Source organism: Canis lupus, chromosome 27 (genome assembly GCF_011100685.1).
Source record: "Canis lupus familiaris isolate Mischka breed German Shepherd chromosome 27, alternate assembly UU_Cfam_GSD_1.0, whole genome shotgun sequence".
NCBI lineage: Eukaryota > Metazoa > Chordata > Mammalia > Carnivora > Canidae > Canis > Canis lupus.
In genome coordinates, this window is record NC_049248.1 from 8,921,245 (window position 1) to 8,942,895 (window position 21,651).

General features: G+C 42.7%; 1 protein-coding gene across 10 annotated transcripts in view; it reads right to left on the minus strand.

Annotated features, from left to right (window-relative positions):
• The window catches only part of DPPA3 (developmental pluripotency associated 3), an 85,623-nt gene that overhangs the window by 18,430 nt on the left and 45,542 nt on the right, over nucleotides 1-21,651 (minus strand). For 6 of the 10 annotated variants that reach the window (XM_038576711.1, XM_038576710.1, XM_038576709.1 and 3 more), the window contains 5 exons: nucleotides 18,192-18,366; nucleotides 15,741-16,006; nucleotides 15,489-15,521; nucleotides 14,219-14,325; nucleotides 3,627-3,732 (listed from right to left, as the gene is read on the minus strand). In XM_038576711.1, the coding sequence (XP_038432639.1) occupies nucleotides 3,627-3,732; nucleotides 14,219-14,325; nucleotides 15,489-15,521; nucleotides 15,741-16,006; nucleotides 18,192-18,276 (597 nt within the window). In that variant the 5' untranslated portion in view covers nucleotides 18,277-18,366. The remainder of the gene's footprint in view (nucleotides 1-3,626; nucleotides 3,733-14,218; nucleotides 14,326-15,488; nucleotides 15,522-15,740; nucleotides 16,007-18,191; nucleotides 18,367-21,651) is intronic. The other 4 variants (XM_038576703.1, XM_038576705.1, XM_038576704.1 and 1 more) reach the window with 2 other exon arrangements.

Below are 21,651 nucleotides of genomic sequence, written 5' to 3' on the forward strand. Positions count from 1 at the left end.
GGAATGCCATGTATTTTCATTCCTAAAATCAGAATGTGTGCCTTATCTTTTTAAAATAATCAAGTCTTTCCAGATTTTATCAAAATTGTTTAAAGATTTTGTTTTTTAAGTAATCTCTACACCCAATGTGGGGCTCAAACTTATAACTCCAAGATCAAGAGTCACATGATATAACTGAGTCATCCAGGTGCCCCCAGAATTGTAGACCTTTAAAATCTTGCATTGGATTTGTTTTTTTTTTTAAGTGAGTGTGTTCCATTTACCCCTCAATTGCTGTTGCTCCTGAGGTTATAGTTCTGTGGCTTTCAAGGTGGATACACACTCTCTGTGGCTCTTTGTCAGGAGCTGAAAGTTGCTCTCCTAAGTAGATCCTTCTAAACCAAGCATGACTCATTTTCCCTAAACAGTCAGCCTATCCATGTATATGACTCCTATTGGGATGTAATGGGAGAAGCAGGCTTGAAATGCGTATGTATTACCAGGGGCCATGCTATTAAGTCTATTCCTGTATTATACCATCTTCTCTAATAAAAGACAAAGGAAGCGAAACACACTCAAAAACCTCTATGTCGGGATCTCTGGGTGGCGCAGCGGTTTGGCGCCTGCCTTTGGCCCAGGGCACGATCCTGGAGACCCGGGATCGAATCCCACGTCGGGCTCCCGGTGCATGGAGCCTGCTTCTCCCTCTGCCTGTGTCTCTGCCTCTCTCTCTCTCTCTGTGTGACTATCATAAATAAATAAATAAAAATTTAAAAAAAAAAAAAAAAAACCTCTATGTCAGGGTGACTGGGTGGCTCAGTTGCTTAAGCATCTGCCTCCTGCTCAGGTCAGGATCCCGGGGTCCTGGGATCTCGGAGCCTCACATTGGGTTCCCTTCTCAATGGAGAGCCTGTTTCTCCCTCTCCCTTGGGCCCTCCACCCCACACACTGCTTATACTCTTTCATAAATTAATTAATCAATTAATTATTTTTAAAGATTTATTTATTCATTCATGAGAGACACACACAGAGAGAGGCAGAGACACAGGCAGAGGGAGAAGCAGGCTCCTTGCAGGGAGCCGGATGTGGGACTTGATCCCAGATCTCAGAATCACGCCCTGAGCCAAAGGCAGATGCTCAACCACTGAACCATCCGGGTGTCCCTCTCATAAATTCTTTTTTTTTTTTTTCCTCTCATAAATTCTTAAAACTTAGTTTCCTCCTTTAAAAACAAAAAGACAAACAAAAAACCCCTCTACATCTACCCACTAACCTGGGTGGATGGTATTGAGCAGATTAATTCCAGACCAAGACCTTAACAGTCATCCAGAGCCCTCTGTCTGTTTAGCTACACTAGGCCATTTCAAACACTCTGTCAGGGTGCAGACAAGAAAGCCGAAACCACACCAGGTATTTCAAACATCGCAAATCTATGAAGAGGAATTGTTATGAAAATATTTGAAGGGATCCCTGGGTGGCGCAGCGGTTTAGTGCCTGCCTTTGGCCCAGGGCGCGATCCTGGAGACCCGGGATCGAATCCCACGTCGGGCTCCCGGTGCATGGAGCCTGCTTCTCCCTCTGCCTGTGTCTCTGCCTCGCGCGCTCTCTCTCTCAGTGACTATCATAAATAAATGAAGAGCTCATGGAGCAAACTGAGAAGGGCGGGTAACCCGAAGTGTAGTGTTTGCAGGTGTTGCTCCACACCCAGGGGAGGGAGATCTGAGCACAGAACACACTCCCTGCCAACAATATTGCCAGAACCCCTAGAGTCTGCTGCTGAAACTGCCCAAGCCTGTATAGCCTGCAGCCTTGCATTGTTAGAGGGGAGCTTTCCAGAAACAGAGATAGAACAATGGCTTCTCCCATTTTCCTGTCTTCCAGTCTCTCCCAGGACTTCCTCTCTTTGGTCAAACACAACCAGAACCCAGCTGCCCACAGATTCCAGGAAGTACAATTTACAGGGGTCTAGTCCTCTGCAAAACAGAGCAGAGCACAAGGATAGATGCTCTGTTTCCATTCCACTGAAGAGTGGAAATGGAACTGAGGACAGGAAAATAATTGGACTACTCACCTTTTGGGTTTTGTCTTTATTTTTTGTTTGTTTGTTTATAGCAGGGGAGGGGGGGGTGCAGAGGGACAGGGAGAGAATCTAATGCAAGTTCCAAACCCAGCACGGAGCCTAATTTCAGGATCCTGAGATAGTGACCTGAGCTGAAATCAAAAGTCAGATGCATAACTGACCCAGCTACCTAGATGCCCTTAGATTTTTTTCTTAAAGATTTTATTTATTTGAGAATGAGACAGAGAGAAAGAGAGAAAGCACACAGAGGAAGAGGGATAAGCAGACTCCCCACTGAGCAGGGAACCTGATGCAGGGCTCAAACCCAGGGCCCTGTGATCATGACCTGAGCCAAAGGCAGATGCCCAGCCATCTGAGCCACCCAGCTGCTTCTAGATTGATTGATTGATTGATTGATGATTGTATTTATTCATGAGAGACACACAGAAAGAGAGAGGCAGAGACACAGGCAGAGGGAGAAGCAGGCTCCATGCAGGTAGCCTCATTCGGGACTCGATCCCAGACCCCAGGATCACACCCTGAGCCAAAGGCAGACGCTCACCTGCTGAGCCACCGAGGTGTCCCTAGATGGTTGTTTTTAAATAAAATGAGACAAGTATCTGTCTCCCAAACTCTAGAGAACACATGTTAGCTCTCTGATTGTCCAAAGCATCCCTTTATTTGGCTTGAGATGGGCAGTGAGCAGCAAAGCACAACAAACTTCCATGTTGCTGAAATCGAAATACTGAATAACGTTTTTAATCTCATGGTTATCCTGTAACAATTGTGTCGATGTTTTGCACTGAGGATGCAAAGGCAGAAGTGGGGAAGACGCTGGTGCCTTCCCATGACTGGAAACAGTGGTACCAAACTTTACTAATACTTACTGTATAGTTTGCTACCAGGCCTGCACAGTAAAACTAAGTGCCACTGTCACTAAGGAACGTTTTTGACTGTAGTAAATGGAAGGATGTGTAAAGTGCTCTAACTCCAGGCAGCTCCAGCCCGGGCTCTGGTTAGCCTTACCTTATTCTGGACCCAGATACTTAGAGAACAGCAGGTTTGTTTATCTGTGAGAGTAAGGCAACTGAAGACCTCTTTGTACCACCTATAAAATCAACAATGCCTCATGGATTATGTCTTTTTTTTTTTTTAAGATTTATTTATTGACTCGAGAGAGACAGCAGAGAGCGTGCACTCAGAAGGAAGGGCAGAGGAAGAGGGAGAAAGAATCTCAAGCAGACTCACTGCGGAGTAAGGAGCCTGCCCTGGGGCTTGATCTCAAGACCCTGAGGTCCCAACATAACCTGAAATCAAGAGTTGGACACTTAACTGGCTGAGCCCAGGTGCCAGGGGTCACCTTAATAAGGGTCTAGTTACCATGTAGAGGGAAAGTCCCTCAGAGCTCCTGCTCATATGATAACAGAAATGATTATAGGGTGAGCATAAAATAAAGGTATTCCAGATAGGCAAGTTTCTTTTCATAGAAAGCTGCAAAGGCAATATTTATCAAAATAGGGAAGGAACCCCCCCCCCCCCAAAAAAAAGGAAATGAGCATGAGCTCAGGAAAAGGCAACAACTCATTACCTGAAGATGATGAGGAAAGTAGCTCCACAGTGACCGGTATACACAGGCATAGAGAACAAAAAATCCACATGCATGCCCAGAAAGCTTCAGGAAGGAATTTGGATAACTGGGAAAGAATTCAGAGTTGAATTACTGATTAGCACTGATAAAGTGTGTAGAAAAAAATTAATCCCTGAGAAGATAGTTATGCAGAAAAGGAAAAATAATTTGCTACGTCTTTTTTCATTTTCTAACACCTTTTTTTTTTTTTCTCAAGATTTGTTTATTTATTTATTCAGAGAGAGAGAGAGAGAGAAAAGCAGAGGACACAGGCAGAGGGAGAAGCAGGCTCCATGCAGCGAGCCCGACGTGGGACTTGATCCAGGGTCTCCAGGATCATACCCTGGGCTGCAGGAGGCGCTAAACTGCTGCGCCACCGGGGCTGCCCTCTAACACCATTTTTTTAAAAAAAGTTTTAATTTAAATTCCAGTTAACACACAATGTGGTATTAGTTTCCAGTGTATGATCTACTGATTCAGTATTTCCTTATGTCACCTGGTGGTCATTAAGTTAATGGTCGTTCCAGTTGGAACTCCTTTTCTCCTCACCTCCCTACATTTCAGTTATATGTTATTATATTTCACATCCCTTGGTATGTGTTAAGTTCCTTCACTGATTTATTTTTTGAGATTTTATTTATTGATTGATGAGAGACACACAGAGAGGTGCAGACACAGGCAAGAGCGAGAGGCAGGCTCCCTGCGGGGATCCTGATGTGGGACTTGATCCCAGGACCTCGGGATCACGCCTGAGCCAGAGGCAGATGCTCTACTGCTGAGCCACCCAGGTGTCCCCCTTCACTGATTTTTATGTAAACATTCGTTTTCACTGCTTTTGTGTTTCCTCAAGGTGGCCTCTTCTCTCCCCTTCAGCTGTGGAGTTTGTTGTCCGCCTTCAGGTCGACTTCTGGGGTATTGAGGATGGTTTGTTAGTTTTCTAGTTGTGTTGGTGGGAGGAGGTGAGCCTAGGTCCTTCTCCACCAAGGCCATCTTCCCGTTCCTATGTATTTCCATTTTTAATAACTTTCAGAGTCCTGATAATCAGAGTGGGAGTTTAATGTACAAGGCCTTCTGCTGAGGAATCAAGAAACAGCAAGACAGGGGCACCTGGGTGGCTCAGCCGTGATCCCGGAGTCCTGGGATCGAGTCCCACATCAGGCTCCCTCTGACCATGTCTCTGCCACGCTCTCTGTCTCTCATGAATAAATGATAATTTATTAGTATTATTTTTTAAATTCTGGACTTGAAGACACTGGAAAACATGGTCAACACTATTGACCTTTTGCTTTGGGGGCTCTCTGCACGGCGGTCAGCATACCGGGCTTTTACCCCCTCTACCCACTAGATGTCAGTAACACTCCCTTATTTGCCAAACTGGGGAGAGGAGGAACTACTGGCTGTTTTCATCTGTCTTAGCTTTACAATGTGCAGCTCTCAACATCTTACTGATTCTGTCTTCTCAGGTTGAGAGGTAAAAAGAATTTAAAGATTTTAAGAAGGTTTTGGGGATTGATATATGTGGACCACATACAAGGTTTTCCCCTAGAGTTGCTTTTCCTTTCCTGAGAAGGAAATTTAGACAGGAAGGTCTTTACAGATACTGTCAGAGAATCATGGGCAGTAATTACCAACTTTGGCCATATGTTAGAATCAGCTGCGGGAGAAATGTATGCATATTTCCTCCTCAACCTCAACCATGCCCGGGAAAACACTGAATTGGTTTGGAGATGGGCCCAGAATAGGTATTGTTTAAAAGCACCTTGGGAGACTCTACTTGCAATCTCTGCAGAGAAGCACTGATCTAGGAATGAGATGAAGCCTGGGTAGCAAACAATGATTAGGCTGAACACAATTTTTTTTTTCCCCATAGAAAATACTTGATGGGGCAAAGAATGATTCTCAAAGGGGAACAAACTGATTTTTCCAGCAGCTTCAAGTATCTGAAACATGGATGCAGCTTGTCTGAATACAGACAAGAGAGTTTGGATTTCTTTCCAAGTATCTGTGGGGGAAATCTTCAAAATTTAAGATATTAATCATTAAAATCCATTTCCAAGTTGAATTTGATGTAGTTTTTTTTTTTTTAAGATTTTATTTATTTATTCATGACAGACACACACAGAGAGAGAGAGAGAGGCAGAGACACAGGCAGAGGGAGAAGCAGGCTCCATGCAGGGAGCCTGATGTGGGACTTGAACCAGGGTCTCCAGGATCACATCCTGGCCTGAATGCAGGTGCTAAACCGCTGAGCCACCCGGAAATCCCTTGAGGTGGTTTCAAATAAGTCATATATCTGCAATAAACCAGTTTAAGTCGAGAGAATATTTTTACCTTGAAAGAGATAAAAGCAAATATTCTATCTCTAGCCAATTTTGCTTGAACATTAAATCCAGCACCAGGGCAGCCCCAGTGGTACAGCGGTTTGGCGCCGCCTGCAGCCTGGGGTGTGATCCTGGAGTCACTGTGTTCTTTGCTTTGCACGTATTTAAGCATGTCTCTCACCTAGATAGAATTCAGTTTCATCTCTAACATAAACACCTTCAATTTTCTTTAAAGATTTTATCTATTCATGAGAGACACAGAGAAAGAATCAGAGACATAGGCAGAGGGAGAAGCAGGCTCCCTTGATGTGGGACTTGATCCCGGGAACCCTGGATCAGGACCTGAGCTGAAGGCAGACTCAATGACTGGACCACCTGGGTGCCCCACCGTCAATTTTTTTTTTTCCTTTTTACCTTCAATTTTAAGAAGAGCTGTGTGATTCCTTTGGTTTCAGAGACACCAGTTATAGTCAGCAAAAATGGCCTTAGAAGTCCTTTCGCCAGCATCACTACAGCCTCCAAAATGGCAGGAGAGAGCCTTAGGTAAAAGTTGAGGACTTATATTCAAGCACAGCTCACCTTGTACTTTCTGTCCTCCTTCACGCAGTATTGTCCAGAGTGCATTACTCAAACACAAAGATAAACCTGGAGTATCTGAGAAGTGTTATTTTTCTTCAGTTCTATTTCTTTGATGTTTTAGAAACAGTGGGATCTTGTGCAGTCTAATGAACAATTTGGAGTACTGCTGTTTTGTTGTTTCTGAATGTGGGTTGAACAAATCCTCCTTAGGGTAATTATTTCTTTTTAAATCTTCTGTGTTCTTAAGGATAAATGAACTAAACAGCTTTTTTTCATTCACAGAAATTGGGGCATGAAGATGAGCCTTAGTAATTCAAAACTGAGGGGCACCTGGCTGGTGGCATCAGAAGAACATGGGACTCTTGATCTCAGGGTCATGAGTTCAAGCCCCACGTTGGGCAGAGACTACTTAAATCTTTATTTTTAAAAAGTATAATAGGGCACCTGGGTGGCTCAGTGGTTGAGTGTCTGCCTTTGGCTCAGGTCGTGATCCTGGGGTTCTGGGATTGAGTCCTGTATCAGGCTCCCCACAGACAGTCTGCTTCTCCCTCTTCCTATGTCTCTGCTTCTCTTATAAAATCTTTTAAAAAATTAAATTAAGGGATCCCTGGGTGGCGCAGCGGTTTGGCGCCTGCCTTTGGCCCAGGGCGCGATCCTGGAGACCCGGGATCGAATCCCACATCAGGCTCCCAGTGCATGGAGCCTGCTTCTCCCTCTGCCTGTGTCTCTGCCTCTCTCTCTCTCTCTCTCTCTCTCTCTCTCTCTGTGACTATCATAAATAAATAAAAAAATTTAAATTAAAATTGAAATTTTAAAAAGTGGAATACCGAGGAAGAGGAAAAGGATTCCAGAATTCACTATCCTGAGCGCTGAATTCTGTTCTGATGTCCAGGTAATTCCTTTCAATACTATTCAAATATTCTTTAATTCATTTGCGACAGACTAAGAGTTGCTTTTCAAGTCGGTTTTCTGTCTCCTTTGGTAAAACTTTAATTTTTTGCTTGGCATATTGCACCCTCAGCTAAATATATGTTTCCAAACCACTCTTATTAGTATGGCTACAGGATTGAATGCTAGCCAAAGAGGAATAAGCAGAGGTGTTGTAGGAAGCCTCCTAAAAGGATCCCTGAAAGATTCAATAAGCTAATTGTGGTCTATACATGCTACAATGTTTGAACTGGAAAACATGTTAAACGAAATAAACTAGACATAAAAGGACAATTATATGATTACACTTATATGAGGTAGGTAGGATATGCTGATGGCTGCACAATGGGAATGTACTTTATGCCAGTGAACTAATTACCAATGGTTAAAATGGTAAATATTATGGTGTCTATTTTATTTTTTATTTATGATAGTCGCACAGAGAGAGAGAGAGGCAGAAACACAGGCAGAGGGAGAAGCAGGCTCCATGCACCGGGAGCCCGATATGGGATTCGATCCCGGGTCTCCAGGATCGCGCCCTGGGCCAAAGGCAGGAGCCAAACCGCTGCGCCACCCAGGGATCCCTATGGTGTGTATTTTGACCACAATAATGACACAAGGAGTTTGATTTTTGACAAAGGTGTGGAATTCAATGGAAGAAAGATGGCCTTTCAACAAATGCTGCTAGAGCAGTTGGAAATCTATACAGACGGGATCCCTGGGTGGCGCAGCAGTTTGGCGCCTGCCTTTGGCCCAGGGCGTGATCCCGGAGACCCAGGATCGAATCCCACATCGGGCTCCCGGTGCATGGAGCCTGCTTCTCCCTCTGCCTGTGTCTCTGCCTCCCTCTCTCTCTCTCTGTAACTATCATAAATAAATAAAAAAATTTAAAAAAAAAAAGGAAATCTATACGCAAACAAAAAAAAAAAAAATCCTCTGCTTCATACCTTATACAAAAAAAATTTTTTTTTTAATTTTTATCTACTTATGATAGGCACACAGTGAGAGAGAGAGGCAGAGACACAGGCAGAGGGAGAAGCAGGCTCCATGAACCGGGAGCCCGACGTGGGATTCGATCCTGAATCCTCAGGATCGCGCCCTGGGCCAAAGGCAGGCGCCAAACCGCTGCGCCACCCAGGGATCCCCCTTATACAAAAATTAACTGAAAACGAGAATCATGGACTTAAAACAAAACTAAACATCAGAAAACATCTTAAAGATCTAGGGGTAGGGAACGCCTGGGTGGCTCAGTGGTTGAGCTGGTCTTGATCCTAGGGTCCTGGGATCAAGTCCCTCATCGGGCTCCCAGAAGGGAGCCTGTTTTTTTTTTTTTTTCTCTTTAGATTCTTATTTATTCATGACACACACACACACACACACACACACACAGGCAGAGACACAGGCAGAGGGAGAAGCAGGCTCCCCTCTGGGGAGCTCTGTCGGGTCTCTTCATGAATACATAAAATTAAAAAAAAAAATCTAAAGGTAAGCAAATAATTCTCAAGAGTTGACACAAAAGCAGGATTCCACCCCTACCCCCACCCAAAAAAGCAGGATCACTAAAAGGAAAAAATCTGTAAGTTGAACTTCATTAAAATTAAGAACTATTGCTCCATAAAAAAATTTTAGGAGCATAAAAATAAAGCAAAAGGATATATAAAAAAAAAACCAAAGTGGGGAAAAATATTTGCAAACCACGTATTTTCAATGTAGATGAAACAGGCCTCTACTGGAAGATGCCATCTATGACTTTCATAGCTAGTGAGAAGTCAGGCCTAGCTTCAGAGCTTCAAAGAACAGGCTAATGTTAGTGGATAATGTCTCTGGTGACTCTAAGCTGAAGCCAATATTCATTCAACATTCTGAAAATTCTAGGGCCCTTAAGAATTATGCTAAATGTACTCTGCTTATGTTCTATAAGTGGAATAGCCTGTGTGACAGCACGTCTGGTTACAACATGGTTTACTGAATATTTTAAGTCCACTGTTGAGTCCTACTGCTCAAAAGAAAACATTTTTCACATGACTGCTCATTGACAATACACCTGGTCACCCAAGAGCTCTGATGGTGATGTCCAGTGAGGTTCATGTTGTTTCTTGGCTGCTAATACATCCATTCTGCAGCTCATGAAACAGGGCTTTCACCTTTCAAGTCTTATTTTTAGACTTGAGTCTTATTTAAGAAATACCTTTTGTAAAGCTATAACTGCCATTGATAGTGAATTTTAATAGATCTGGGTAAAATATATTGAAAACCTGGAAAATCATTCTTGATGCCATTAAGAACATTATTCAAGGTAAGAGGTCAAAATAAATATTAACAAGTTATGAAGTTGATTCCAATCCTCATTGGAGGATTTTGAGGAGTTCAAGACTACAGTAGAGTTACTATAGATGTGGTTGAAACAGCAAGAGAACTAGAATCAGTGGCGGAGCATTAAGATGTGACTGAATTGCTGCCATCTCATGATCAAACTTGAATAAGAGTTTTTTTTCTAATGAAAGAACAGAAAGAGCAAAGAAAGTTGTTTCTTGGGCAGCCCAAGTGGCTCAGCGGTTTAGCGCCATCTTTAACCCAGGGTGTGATCCTGGAGACCTGGGATCGAGTCCCACATCCAGCTCCCTGCATGGAGCCTGCTTCTCCCTCTGTGTCTCTGCCTCTCTCATGAATAAATAAAATCTTAAAAAAAAAAAAAAGTTGCTTGAGATGGAACCTACTTCTGTTGAAGATGCTGTGAAGATTGTTGAAATACAGAGGACTTAGAATAGTACATTGTACATTAACTTAAAGTTGATAAAGCAGCAGCAGTTTGAGAGGATCGACTCCAATCCTGAAAGTTCTGTGGGCAAAACGCTATCAAATAGCATAGATGGATGCTACACAGAAATTGTCCTGGAAAATGCTACACAGAATTGATGAAGCAAACTTCATTGTTGTCTTCAACATTGGAGGCCAGACCATTGGCCAGTAAAAGTATTACCACTGGCTGAAAACTCAAATGGTTAATATTTTTAGCAAAAAAGTATTTAAGGCATCTAAATTTTTTTTAGACATAATGCTTTTGCACATTAATAAACTAAGTATAATGTAAAACCTTTTATTTTTTTTTAAATTTTTATTTATTTATGATAGTCAGAGAGAGAAAGAGAGACAGGCAGAGAAATAGGCAGAGGGAGAAGCAGGCTCCGTGCACCGGGAGCCCGATGTGGGATTCGATCCCGGGTCTCCAGGATCGCGCCCTGGGCCAAAGGCAGGCGCCAAACCGCTGCGCCACCCAGGGATCCCTAAAACCTAACTTTTATAGGCACCGAAAACCAAGATTCATTTGACTGGCTTTGTTGTGAGACTTGCTTTATGACAGTGGTCTGGTCCAAACTCACAACTCCAAGGTATGTTTGCAAATAGTAGAAAGAACAAGAAAATTAAGTGGAAATATTTAAAGGATGCATAGGAAAAAATAAAGATAAAGGCAATCCAAAATACACAGGACTGAACTCCCCAGGGAAAACAAAAGGAATGGAACAGGACAATTATGAGGAAAGCCCTCAGGAAACTAAATGAAACAAAGAACACACCAAGTTCAAGAGGAAATGATCCAAAATGGTCCAAACAGAGAGCTATTTGAGGAGCTATCTTTAAAGATAAGAAGCCCTTTTGAACCATCAGGCAAAAAGAGAAACACGTGAAGGGGTGGAGAGGGGGAAGGGGGAGCAAGCTGGCCTCAGCTCTCATTAACACTCAGCATTTACAACATTTCAACAATGCTTCTAATATCCTTGAGCAAAAGGAGACAAGTGGTCAAGAAAAAAAGAACAGTTTGAAATATTAAAGACTTCAGGGCACTGAGTCCTTTCTGAAGAAAGCACTAGAGAACAAGTGAGGAGTAACTGGTTAAGTACAGAAAAGACACAGCAATGAGCGTTACATATATGTAACTGCAGGAAAAAGGAATTTTTTAAAAAAATTTTTTTAAGGAAAAAGGACTTTAAAAAGGGACAAAAATGGATATAGAATAGTTGTTTCCGGGGATCCCTGGGTGGCTCAGCGTTTTAGCACCTGCCTTTGGCCCAGGGCGTGATCCTGGAGTCACAGGATCGAGTCCCACATAGGGTTCCCTGCATGGAGCCTGCTTCTTCCCCTGCCTGTGTGTCTGCCTCTTTCTGTGTATCTCTCATGAATAAATAAAATCTTAAAAAAAAAAGTTTCCTATGAAAACTTGAGTTCAGCAAGACAAAGCTGAATATATAATTTAATGGACTCCAATTCAAATTAAGAGGTAGAGAAGACAGAAGGGTAAGGAAGGAAAAAAGGGGAAAATGTAGTAATAATCACTGTTTGCATTAGGAAAATAGGTACTAAAAGTAAAAATGTTAATAAAGTTATATGAAATTTGAATTCTCCTAAATTCCCAAACTATTACATACAAATATAGCTGGCATGATAAAGTGAGATAAAAAAAAATTACCCACCGAAACATTTTCAGATCGTGTTAGACCACAAAACCTAAATCTTTGCTGCCTAAGTCACAAGAATGATATAGAAAGGCTGAATATGAAGGAATTGTATAATTTTGCCTAAGCCTCTTAAATGACTCATTACATAATACTCTTGCTCAAGTTACAAGTACTTGAGGTTTAAGGGTTGTAACATCTGAAATTTACTTCCAAATACCTCAGTAAAAAGTGTTAAACATGGCTAATATCTAGATGAGTTGTGTACATAAGCTTATTGCTCTAGCCTTGGGAATTGTTTGAAATTTCTTAAAAAGCTAAAAATAAGTGTAGGGGCAACCTGGCTAGCCGGGTCAGTAGACTCTTGATTTCAGGGTTGTGAGTTTCAGCCCCACTGAAGTAATAGTTTACATTGGGTGGAAGTTAATTTAAAATATTTTAAGACTGTATTTGAGAAAGATAGTGGTGAGAAAGGACAAGCAGCGGGGAGAGGGAGAAGCAGGCTTCCCGCTGGGCAGGGAGCCCAAAGAGAGGCTCATTCCCAAGACCCCAAGATCCCGAGCCGAAAGCAGGTGATGCTTAATTGAGTAGCCCAGGGACCTGTAAAACTAAGGCAAAAAAAAAAAAAAAAAAGTTGACACCTGTTCTATATTGCAATCAGTGAGGAAATCTAACATAAAATCCCTTAACACCTGATAAATGAACTTTTTTTCATGATAATCTTTTTTAGAAGTTCCTTTATTTATTCATGAGACAGAGAGGCAGAGACAGGCGAAGGAGAAGCAGGCTCCCTATGGGGAGCTCGATGTGGACCTGATCCCAGATTCCAGGATCAGGACCTGAGCCAAAGGCAGACACCCAACCCCTGAGCCACCCAGGTGCCCAAAGAAAGGAACTTAAGAGGAAAGATGAAGAGGCACACAATAGAGCATTTGCTTTAGGCACAGGCAGTATTTCCATCTCACACCAGCCATTTCTTACATGGTCTTGAATGGGCTTAATGAATACAGAACACATACTGTGTAATCTTGTTCCAAGTTTCACCAAACTTCAAGCCTGCCCACACTTACCATGTTGGTAGACTAGGGTAGCCCGACTAGTTTTAGGTAGAATAACCCCTGAAGACCTACCTTGGTAGCAAGCAGGGGCTAACATTTAATATCCCAAGACATCACTGCTGCACTTGCCATTTATTGCGGCCAGTCCTCTCAAGTTCATGCTTGGTTTCTGCCTCCACTCCATTCTGAAGACCCACAGATCATTTCTTACCAGGGATTTATCACATGGGATTTATTTCTTCAGCCTAGGTCTTTAGTGGCTTCTCTTATGTATGGTGTTCTTGTAAATGAACAAAACTCTGAACACATGCTCCAATTCTATCTTCCTCCCAGTTGAGAGCTCTTCCAGAAGTTGGTATGGACAAGTATCTGTGTCCTTAATTTCTAACCTTACCCCCAAAGGTATCAAATTCCTTCCCAACAGGACAATATCACACATTAAAATGTCAGGTTACATTATAGCAATGTCATGAGGTAAGAACTATCGTTCACTGAATACACAGCTAGCAAAAGCAATCAAAAAAATAAGATTTTGACTGCTATCACGAGGAGAAACAGGGGGACCAGCCCCCGCTAAGCAGGGAGCCTGATGTGGGGCTCAATCCCAGGACCCTGGGATCACAACCTGAGCTGAAAGCAGATATTTGACTGAGCCACCCAAACACGCCCCAATAACAAGACTCTTTAAGTATTCAAATAAGTCTCAATTTTAATAAGATCCTCTACATACACATTTGCTACTAAAAATTGAAATAGCACATCAAAAAAGTTACAATTTCTGAAAACCAGAAAAATCTACCTTATGCACACCCTCCCCTAATTATACTCTAACCAAACCACCCCAAGTTTTCTGTGTATTCCTTCTGCACAAGTTACTTGGCTTCCGATTTTTTGATGTTAGGTTTTATCTTAATGACTTTAGGCTTCTCAAACACTTAGGCACACTCAAAACCTAGTAGTGCTTCCTTAGGTCAAATTGAAAAGTGGACATAAACTGACACCATTCAAATGCAAACTACAGGAACTGAAGTCATTCAAATGAAAACTACAGGATTCCTCACAAACTACTAATATCAAACTAGAATAGATACAAGACAGTTTATATCATAGATTATTAAAATATTACAATTTGTCTTAACATAGAACAGCTTTCCCGAGCTGCTGCATAACGATCCTAGAATTACTCATCAGAGGAAATAGTACAAGTTTATGTTTACATTGGCTCCGTGTCATAATTATTCTCCATGCTGGTATCCTCAGAAACATCTTTATGATACAGGCAATAATGACAGGTACATCTAAATCTTTCCACTCTGGATTCACCCTGGGGTGGGGAGAGGAAGAAATGGATTAATTGCACCATGAGCTGTAAACAACTCTCAAATCTAGGCTTGGTTTTTATTAATAACCTTTTAAAGTAGACTACACACAGAGCACGGAGCCCATGCGGGGCTTGAACTCACCACCTAGATCAAGACATGAACGGAGATCAAGAGGCAGATGCTTAACGAACTGAGTCACCCAGCAGAGCCACCTCTAGAATAGCCTTTGGAATACACCTTTTTTTAGGGACAATGAGGCAGGATTGAAACGTGGGTACTAAAGAATGCCCTATTGTGGGTCATTATGTGATGGTAACAGCTGATTGTCCAACAAGAATATATTCTGGTGTCATTCTCGGAAGGTCTTAAATGTGAGCAATTACTTCTCAACACTGAACTCGGGTTGTATGCCCTCTTACTATGGAGTATTGTCATGACTGTTTTTTAAAAACATTTGCGGGGGGGGGGGGGCAGGCTCAGTGGACAGAAACACAGGCAGAGGGAGAAGCAGGCTCCATGAAGGGAGCCCGATGTGGGACCCAATCGTGGGACTCCAGATCATGCCCTGGGCTGAAAGCAGGCACCAAACCACTGAGCCACCCAGGAATCCCTCCATGACCATGTTTTTGACAGCACTTGAAGTACAAATATACCACACCAAGAGTTGGCCTTAATGTAAGAAATAGACTGGAGGTGATGTCAGTGTAGGTTCATCAGCTACCAATTTATCATCCTGTCATGGAATGTTCAGTGGAGGAGACTGTGTTCAGGAGGTATGTGGGAACACTGGACTTTCTGATCAATTTTGCCATTAACAAAACTACACTAAACATTACAAATATGAATGGATTTCTCCAGAGTTTCTAGATATTCCAAAATTCAAAGTCAATTTACCTTTCCTTCTCTCAAAAAGAAAAAACAAGAAATAGGGTGCCTGGGTGGCTCAGTTGGTTAAGCGTCTGCCTTTAGCTCAGGTCATGTTCCCAGGGGCGCTGGGACTGAGACCCGCGTCTCGGGCTTCCTGCTCAGTGGAAAGACCATTTCTCTCTCTCCGTCACCCCCCTTGCTTATGCAGTCTTACTCTGTTACATGGATAAATAACATCTTTTAGAATACAAATCAGATACCCACCCACATGTATCATTTGAAAAAAATCTTATTTTACCTCAATTTCCTGCTCTGGTAGATCCTTTTGAAGCTTTATGGGAAGAAAAAAAAATGATTGAAAATTAGATTACTAATATTATACATCTACTGGAAGATAAAAATTGGAGAATGTTAAAAATCCCAGTGTTATTCACACCCTGCGCTCACCAGGATAGTTGAGTGACTGCTGCTCATTCTTAATTGCTTGTGCACTTCCACTCCCCCACCCCTGCCCACATGGGGAAACGCTGTCTAGATCACTGGAACCTACCATGGACCGCTTGTTGAGGTAGCGCTGGTACTGAATCAATCGAATCATCCTCTCCATCCTTTCTTTCCTAGCAGTTAACAGAGTCCTCACTCCACTCCTCTTCCTGTTGTTGCTGAGGATGCGGTCAACAAGCCCCTGTGGTTTCTTCTCTCTCTCCTGCTGCTGGGGTGGATAGTCTGGTAGAGGGGAAGGGAGTTTGATACTAGGGTCGAGAGTCAGTTTGCTAAGGTTCTTTACTAACACTTCGGACATGGTTTGAACAGCTGCTGAAAGAAAAGAGAAAGATCCATTAGGGTGCATTCCATCATCCAGTACTTACTGGTCTCAGGCTCCAAGTAGGTCTGCTCTTAAGCAGATCAATGACGGACAATGGAAGGTTTTTCAGGGTGGAAGATCACATAGCACGTTACCTACTGTGCCATCTAACACACTGCACATGGTGAGAGGGTTTGAGGAACATGCTTAAGAATCTGCTTTGATGGGGGGCACCTGGGTAGCTCAGTTGGCTAAGCAGTTGACTCTCGATCCCAGCTCAGGTGTTGATCTCATGATCTCAGGGTCCTGGGACAGACAGAGCTCCCTGTCCAGCTCTGTGCTCAGTATGGAGTCAGTTTGTCCCTCTCCCTCTTGCACTCTAGCTCTAAAAATAAATAAAACCTTAAAAGATAATCCATTATGATGGGAAACAGTTTGTTCTTTATTTTATTTTTTTATTTTATTTTTATTTTTTTTTAAACAGTTTGTTCTTAAAAAAAAAAAAAAAAATCCACCCCCTTCCTATTATTGGTAGTTCTGAAGGTTATTTTTCCCCTACAGGGATAAAAGATACCTAAGTGTATGATTCCAATTGGAATAACATGGGACCCCCCTCCCCCCAAAATTCAGGTATTGGCAGTTTTTCCATTTTCCCTTCTGTTAATTTGTAATAGAAGGTGGGGGCAGACAACAAAGTACCAATGCAAGTCAAAAATCAGTAAACAAGTTTCAGCAGCTCAACGTGGTAACAATTATTCCCCTCTTTGGGATACCTGAGTAGTTCAACACTTGAGCATCTGCCTTCCACTCAGGGCGTGATCCCGGGTCCAGGGATTAAGTCCTGCATCGGGCTTCCTGCAGGGAGCCTGCTTCTCCCTCTGCCTGTGTCTCTGTCTCTCTCTGTGGGTCTCTCATGAATATATAAAATCTTTAAAAAATTACACACCTCTTCAGTTTTCTTAGGGGCAGGGGCACACACTGAAATAGACAAACCTCAAATACAACAGTCCTTATACAGAACTAGGAAGCTGAACTGGCTGTTACCCTCTTCACTTATAACCAACCGTTTCATGGTATGAACTCAAACACTCCTTTGTTTTGGGAGATCAGCCACTCACTTGCCTCTCTGATCCAAACCATTATGCATACCCCATACTCCTATCTCATAAAGGAGTTAACATTAATTCTTCCTGATGAAAACATTAAGAGTCAGGATCCATTTCACTTCTAGGGACTTGTGCACAAGTAATAAAGATCCCTAGTTGTGGAACCATGAAGTACTAAGGCAGAGTCAAGGAAACGCAGAGATGGAATTATACAGATATTCTCTTCACTAATCTTCCCCCTATATATACCCACCCAGATTCTTTTCTCAAAGGAGGTGAGGTGGGGTGGGGTGGGCAGGTCTGGATTGGGAAGGGGATGCTGCCGGAATATTAAATATCAGTAAGCTTCCCACCCAGCTTTCTAGCTGCCCAGTGAGGATTGGCTCGGGGTTACCTACCACCACCCAGCCCCACCATTAGTCAGGGTAGTGAGGTTTCAAGTCCATTGGTTTTCTGTGGCCAAGCCTGGGATTGGGTGAAGCTCCAAGAAATAAGTTTTGGCACAGGTGGAACCCAAGAAGGAGAGGACCCCGTTAATATTTCTGGAGCTTTGTTCCTAAGAAAGCCCTCCAGAGTTTGTCCTACTAATTTACATTAAAGAGCACATTCACTGGCTTTTTTAAGTGTGTCCCTTGGATTTCCTCTGAAAAGCCACTTCTTCATTTATTAACATTCCTAAAGGATAAATTCAGCTGCAAAACCAGTCCAGAGAAGTTTGGGGAGATGAAGAAAAACTTTAGGTTAATCTGGAATTCAGGTTTCTTGTATTTTGTTCCTTTTTACCATTCCTGATCCGTATGGCTAATAGGCAGACATTTTGAGCCAGGACCTAGAAGGATTCTGATTGCTCTTCCCCAGAAGCTGGGCTGGAAACATTTAAGTGTTCCTGAGTGTAGAAAGCAGAGAATGCAGGCCTCAACACTCCTTCCCCAGTCTTCCTTTGCGTGTTTATCACTGGGGGTACCCACACGACCTAGGCCCTACCTGGATGGAAGTAGTTTTTCACTTCGCTGCATTCCTCCTCAAGACTGAAGTCAACTTAAGAAGGAGGGCAACCTCTTCACTCTAATAAAGGGTACATCCGACTTACCTGAACCTTCCTGAGAGTGCTCTTCAGGAAACATCTGAGATGATCCCGGGGCCCAGGATGGGTGCAGCTGCTTTGGTGAACCCATTGAAACCCTAGCTGTGGACTGAAGCTCCTGGATCTTCGGGTGCCAGTGGGAGGTGATGCTCAAGACTCAAACTTGCTAGCCTGGGAAGAGCTTTAGAGCCCAGAAAGAGCAAGAAAAAAATCCAAATTCCAACAAAGCCTGGTGTAGCAAGAGGAAGAACAAACCTCAAAGTTTTGGTCGGGTTTCCTCTTAAAACGAAAGATAAGCCAATCAGCCAGCCTATTTTAATGTAAATGGTAATGGTTAAGGGGATAAGGTGAGTGGGCGTAGTAGTATTAGTGGACTAATAGGGTAATTCTTCATCTGCTCTGCATCTAAACAATCATACTCTGTCACGTAGGCTGGAAAATTGTAAAAGAGCCTCGGTGCTTGTGTCTCCCAAGGGCTGCCTCAAAAATCAGTTTTTCTCGAACTACTTCTGGAGATGGTTACAGGTTTGTGGACTGGGCTTTAAAGTGTTATAGTGCGGAGATGAAGCGTGGTCCCCCCCAACTGCTAATTATTTCCCAATTAAATTAACTGAGAAAGGGACAGCTGGGTTGCTCAGTGGTTGAGCATCTGCCTTCAGCTCAGGTTGGGATCCCAGGATCGAGTCCCACATCCCTCTGCCTGTGTCTCTGCCTCTTTCTGTGTGTCTCTCATGAATAAATAAATAAAATATTTTTTAAAAAATTAACTGAGAAAGTCCCTAAAAGTTTTCCTTGGGGATGCCTGTGTGGCTCAATGTTAATTGAGCGGCTGCCTTTGGCTCAGGGCGTGGTCCTGGAGTCCCTGGATTGAGTGAAAAGTTTTCCTCATCTCTGACACATTTAAACCTGTGGATGCGGGATCCCTGGGTGGCGCAGCGGTTTAGCGCCTGCCTTTGGCCCAGGGCGCGATCCTGGAGACCTGGGATCGGTGCATGGAGCCTGCTTCTCCCTCTGCCTATGTCTCTGCCTCTCTCTCTTTCTCGCTCTGTGACTATCATAAATAAATAAAAATTTAAAAAAAAAAAAAAAAAAAAAAAAAAAAAAAAAAATAAACCTGTGGATGCCAGTAAGGGAATGAGAGCAGAAATGAAGTGTCTTTTTAAATTTTTTTTTGGAAGTGTGTCTTATAAATACTTTAATAGCTTGATGTTTTATGGATGTGTACTTTGGATCTGTAATCTTAGTTTGTCTTATGGACGATTAATTGAATTGCAATTAACATTTGTGAGCAGCTGAAATTAACTAAATGTATAAGCTCTCACCCCCACCCCAATACTGTACTGAACTCGGGCAAAGAGCACCCACATTAACTGCTGATTGCCTGCAGGAGGTGGGAGAACGAGTTACCCCCCAAACATGTTTTTCCCATCTTCTATGTGCAGCTTCCCTTAAACCCCCTGTAGCTGGAAATCATGAGAAAATACTCAAAGGCAATCTTGCTTCTTTTTACTAAAAAGCAAAAGTCGAAGTTATGATCAAGAGATATTTTGGAGGAGATGAGGAACAGCCATAAAGGCATGTGAGGTTGCAATTTTTTATTCACGTGGTTCTCAAAAAGTATGGCCTTCAGACAGCATCAACAGCACCTGGTAACTTGTTGGATTCGATTAGAAAGCAGTGAGCACCAACCCAGATCCAAGGAATCAGAGCCGGCCCAGCAGTTTGGCAGGGCCTCCCAGGTGATCCTGCTCTGTGCTAAAGTTTAAGGAGCACTGCTTTATGGCACTCTTAACTCTCCACGCCTGTTGTGTTCTCAGATGTTCTCCCCTTTGCCCTGGGTACCGGTCCTGCAGCAGTGTCTCAGAATTTCATTGGAGAAGTAAGGGCAACAATCAGATTGAAGGAGATGTGAGATGACAAGCGTGAAAAGGGCTGGCATAGACTCTCACTCAAAAGATCCAGACTTAGAGGAGAGCCATTGCTACTGGAAGGTGTGGGATGTGCATGGTGAAGATTCAATTTGCTTCAACATAGAGAAGCTGAGCCAAAAGAAGGTTAAAAAATATGAGAGACAAGAGGATAGTTGGGAAAACACTCCCTAAATATGCTTTAAAAAGACTAGATCTTAAAAATCTTTAAAATTTATAACACTTTTTTAGTTAACCTGTTTTTTTCTTTATAGTATGAAAGATGAGGTTAGAGGCCAAACGGATTGAAACAACTTGAAAAAAAATCCACAAAAACAAAACCCAGACTGTAAAAGAACACATCAAGAAAACAATCCGGGATCCCTGGGTGGCGCAGCGGTTTGGCCCCTGCCTTTGGCCCAGGGCGCGATCCTGGAGACCCAGGATCGAATCCCACATCGGGCTCCCGGTGCATGGAGCCTGCTTCTCCCTCTGCCTGTGTCTCTGCCTCTCTCTCTCTCTCTCTCTCTCTGTGTGTGTGTGACTATCATAAATAAATAAAAATTAAAAAAAAAAGAAAAGAAAACAATCCCTAGGGGCAACCCCGGTGGCTCAGAAGTTTAGCACTGCCTTTAGCCCAGGGCCTGATCCTGGAGACCCAGGATCTCATGACGTGTCTCTCTGTCTCTCATGAATAAATAAATAAAATCTTAAAAAAAAAAAGAAAACGATCCCTAATTTCTCCAGAGATAAGAAATCCTTTTTTTATTTTTATTTATTTTATTTTATTTTTTTTATGATAGGCACGCAGTGAGAGAGAGGCAGAGACACAGGCAGAGGGAGAGGCAGGCTCCATGCACCGGGAGCCCGACGCGGGATTCGATCCTGGGTCTCCAGGATCGCGCCCTGGGCCAAAGGCAGGCGCCAAACCGCTGCGCCACCCAGGGATCCCTTTTTTATTTTATTTTATTTTATTTTTTTTTTATTTAACAGAGATAAGAAATCCTATGTAGTATTTTTGAAACAAACAGGATACACCTTCTAGAACAGGAAAACGGAAAAAAAAAAAAAAAGCCCTGGAAATTAGAAGTTTGGTATTAGAAACAACAACAAAAAATGGTTTAAAGATAAAATCAAAGATATCCCCTTAATAAAGTAAAGCAGAACTACAAACATGTAAAATAGAGCAAATATAAGAAAACGAGAATTTTAAGGGACGCCTGGGTGGCTTAATGATCCAACGTCTGCTTTCAGCTCAGGGAGTGATCCCAGGGTCCTGGATCAAGCCCTACATCGGGCTATCCTCAGGGAGCCTGCTTCTCCCTCTGCCTACGTCTCTGTCTCTCTGTATGTCTCATGAATAAAAAAATAAAATCTTAAAAAAAGAAAAGGTGAGAATTTTAAGATTCAGAATATAATGGCTTCAGATTCCCCAACAACACTGAATGTTAGAGGATAATGGAGAAAAACCTTCCAAATTCTGAAGGAAAATGCTTTCCAACCTAGAATTCTGTATATAGTCAAAGTATTGAGCATGTTTGGAACATTCTCGGATACTC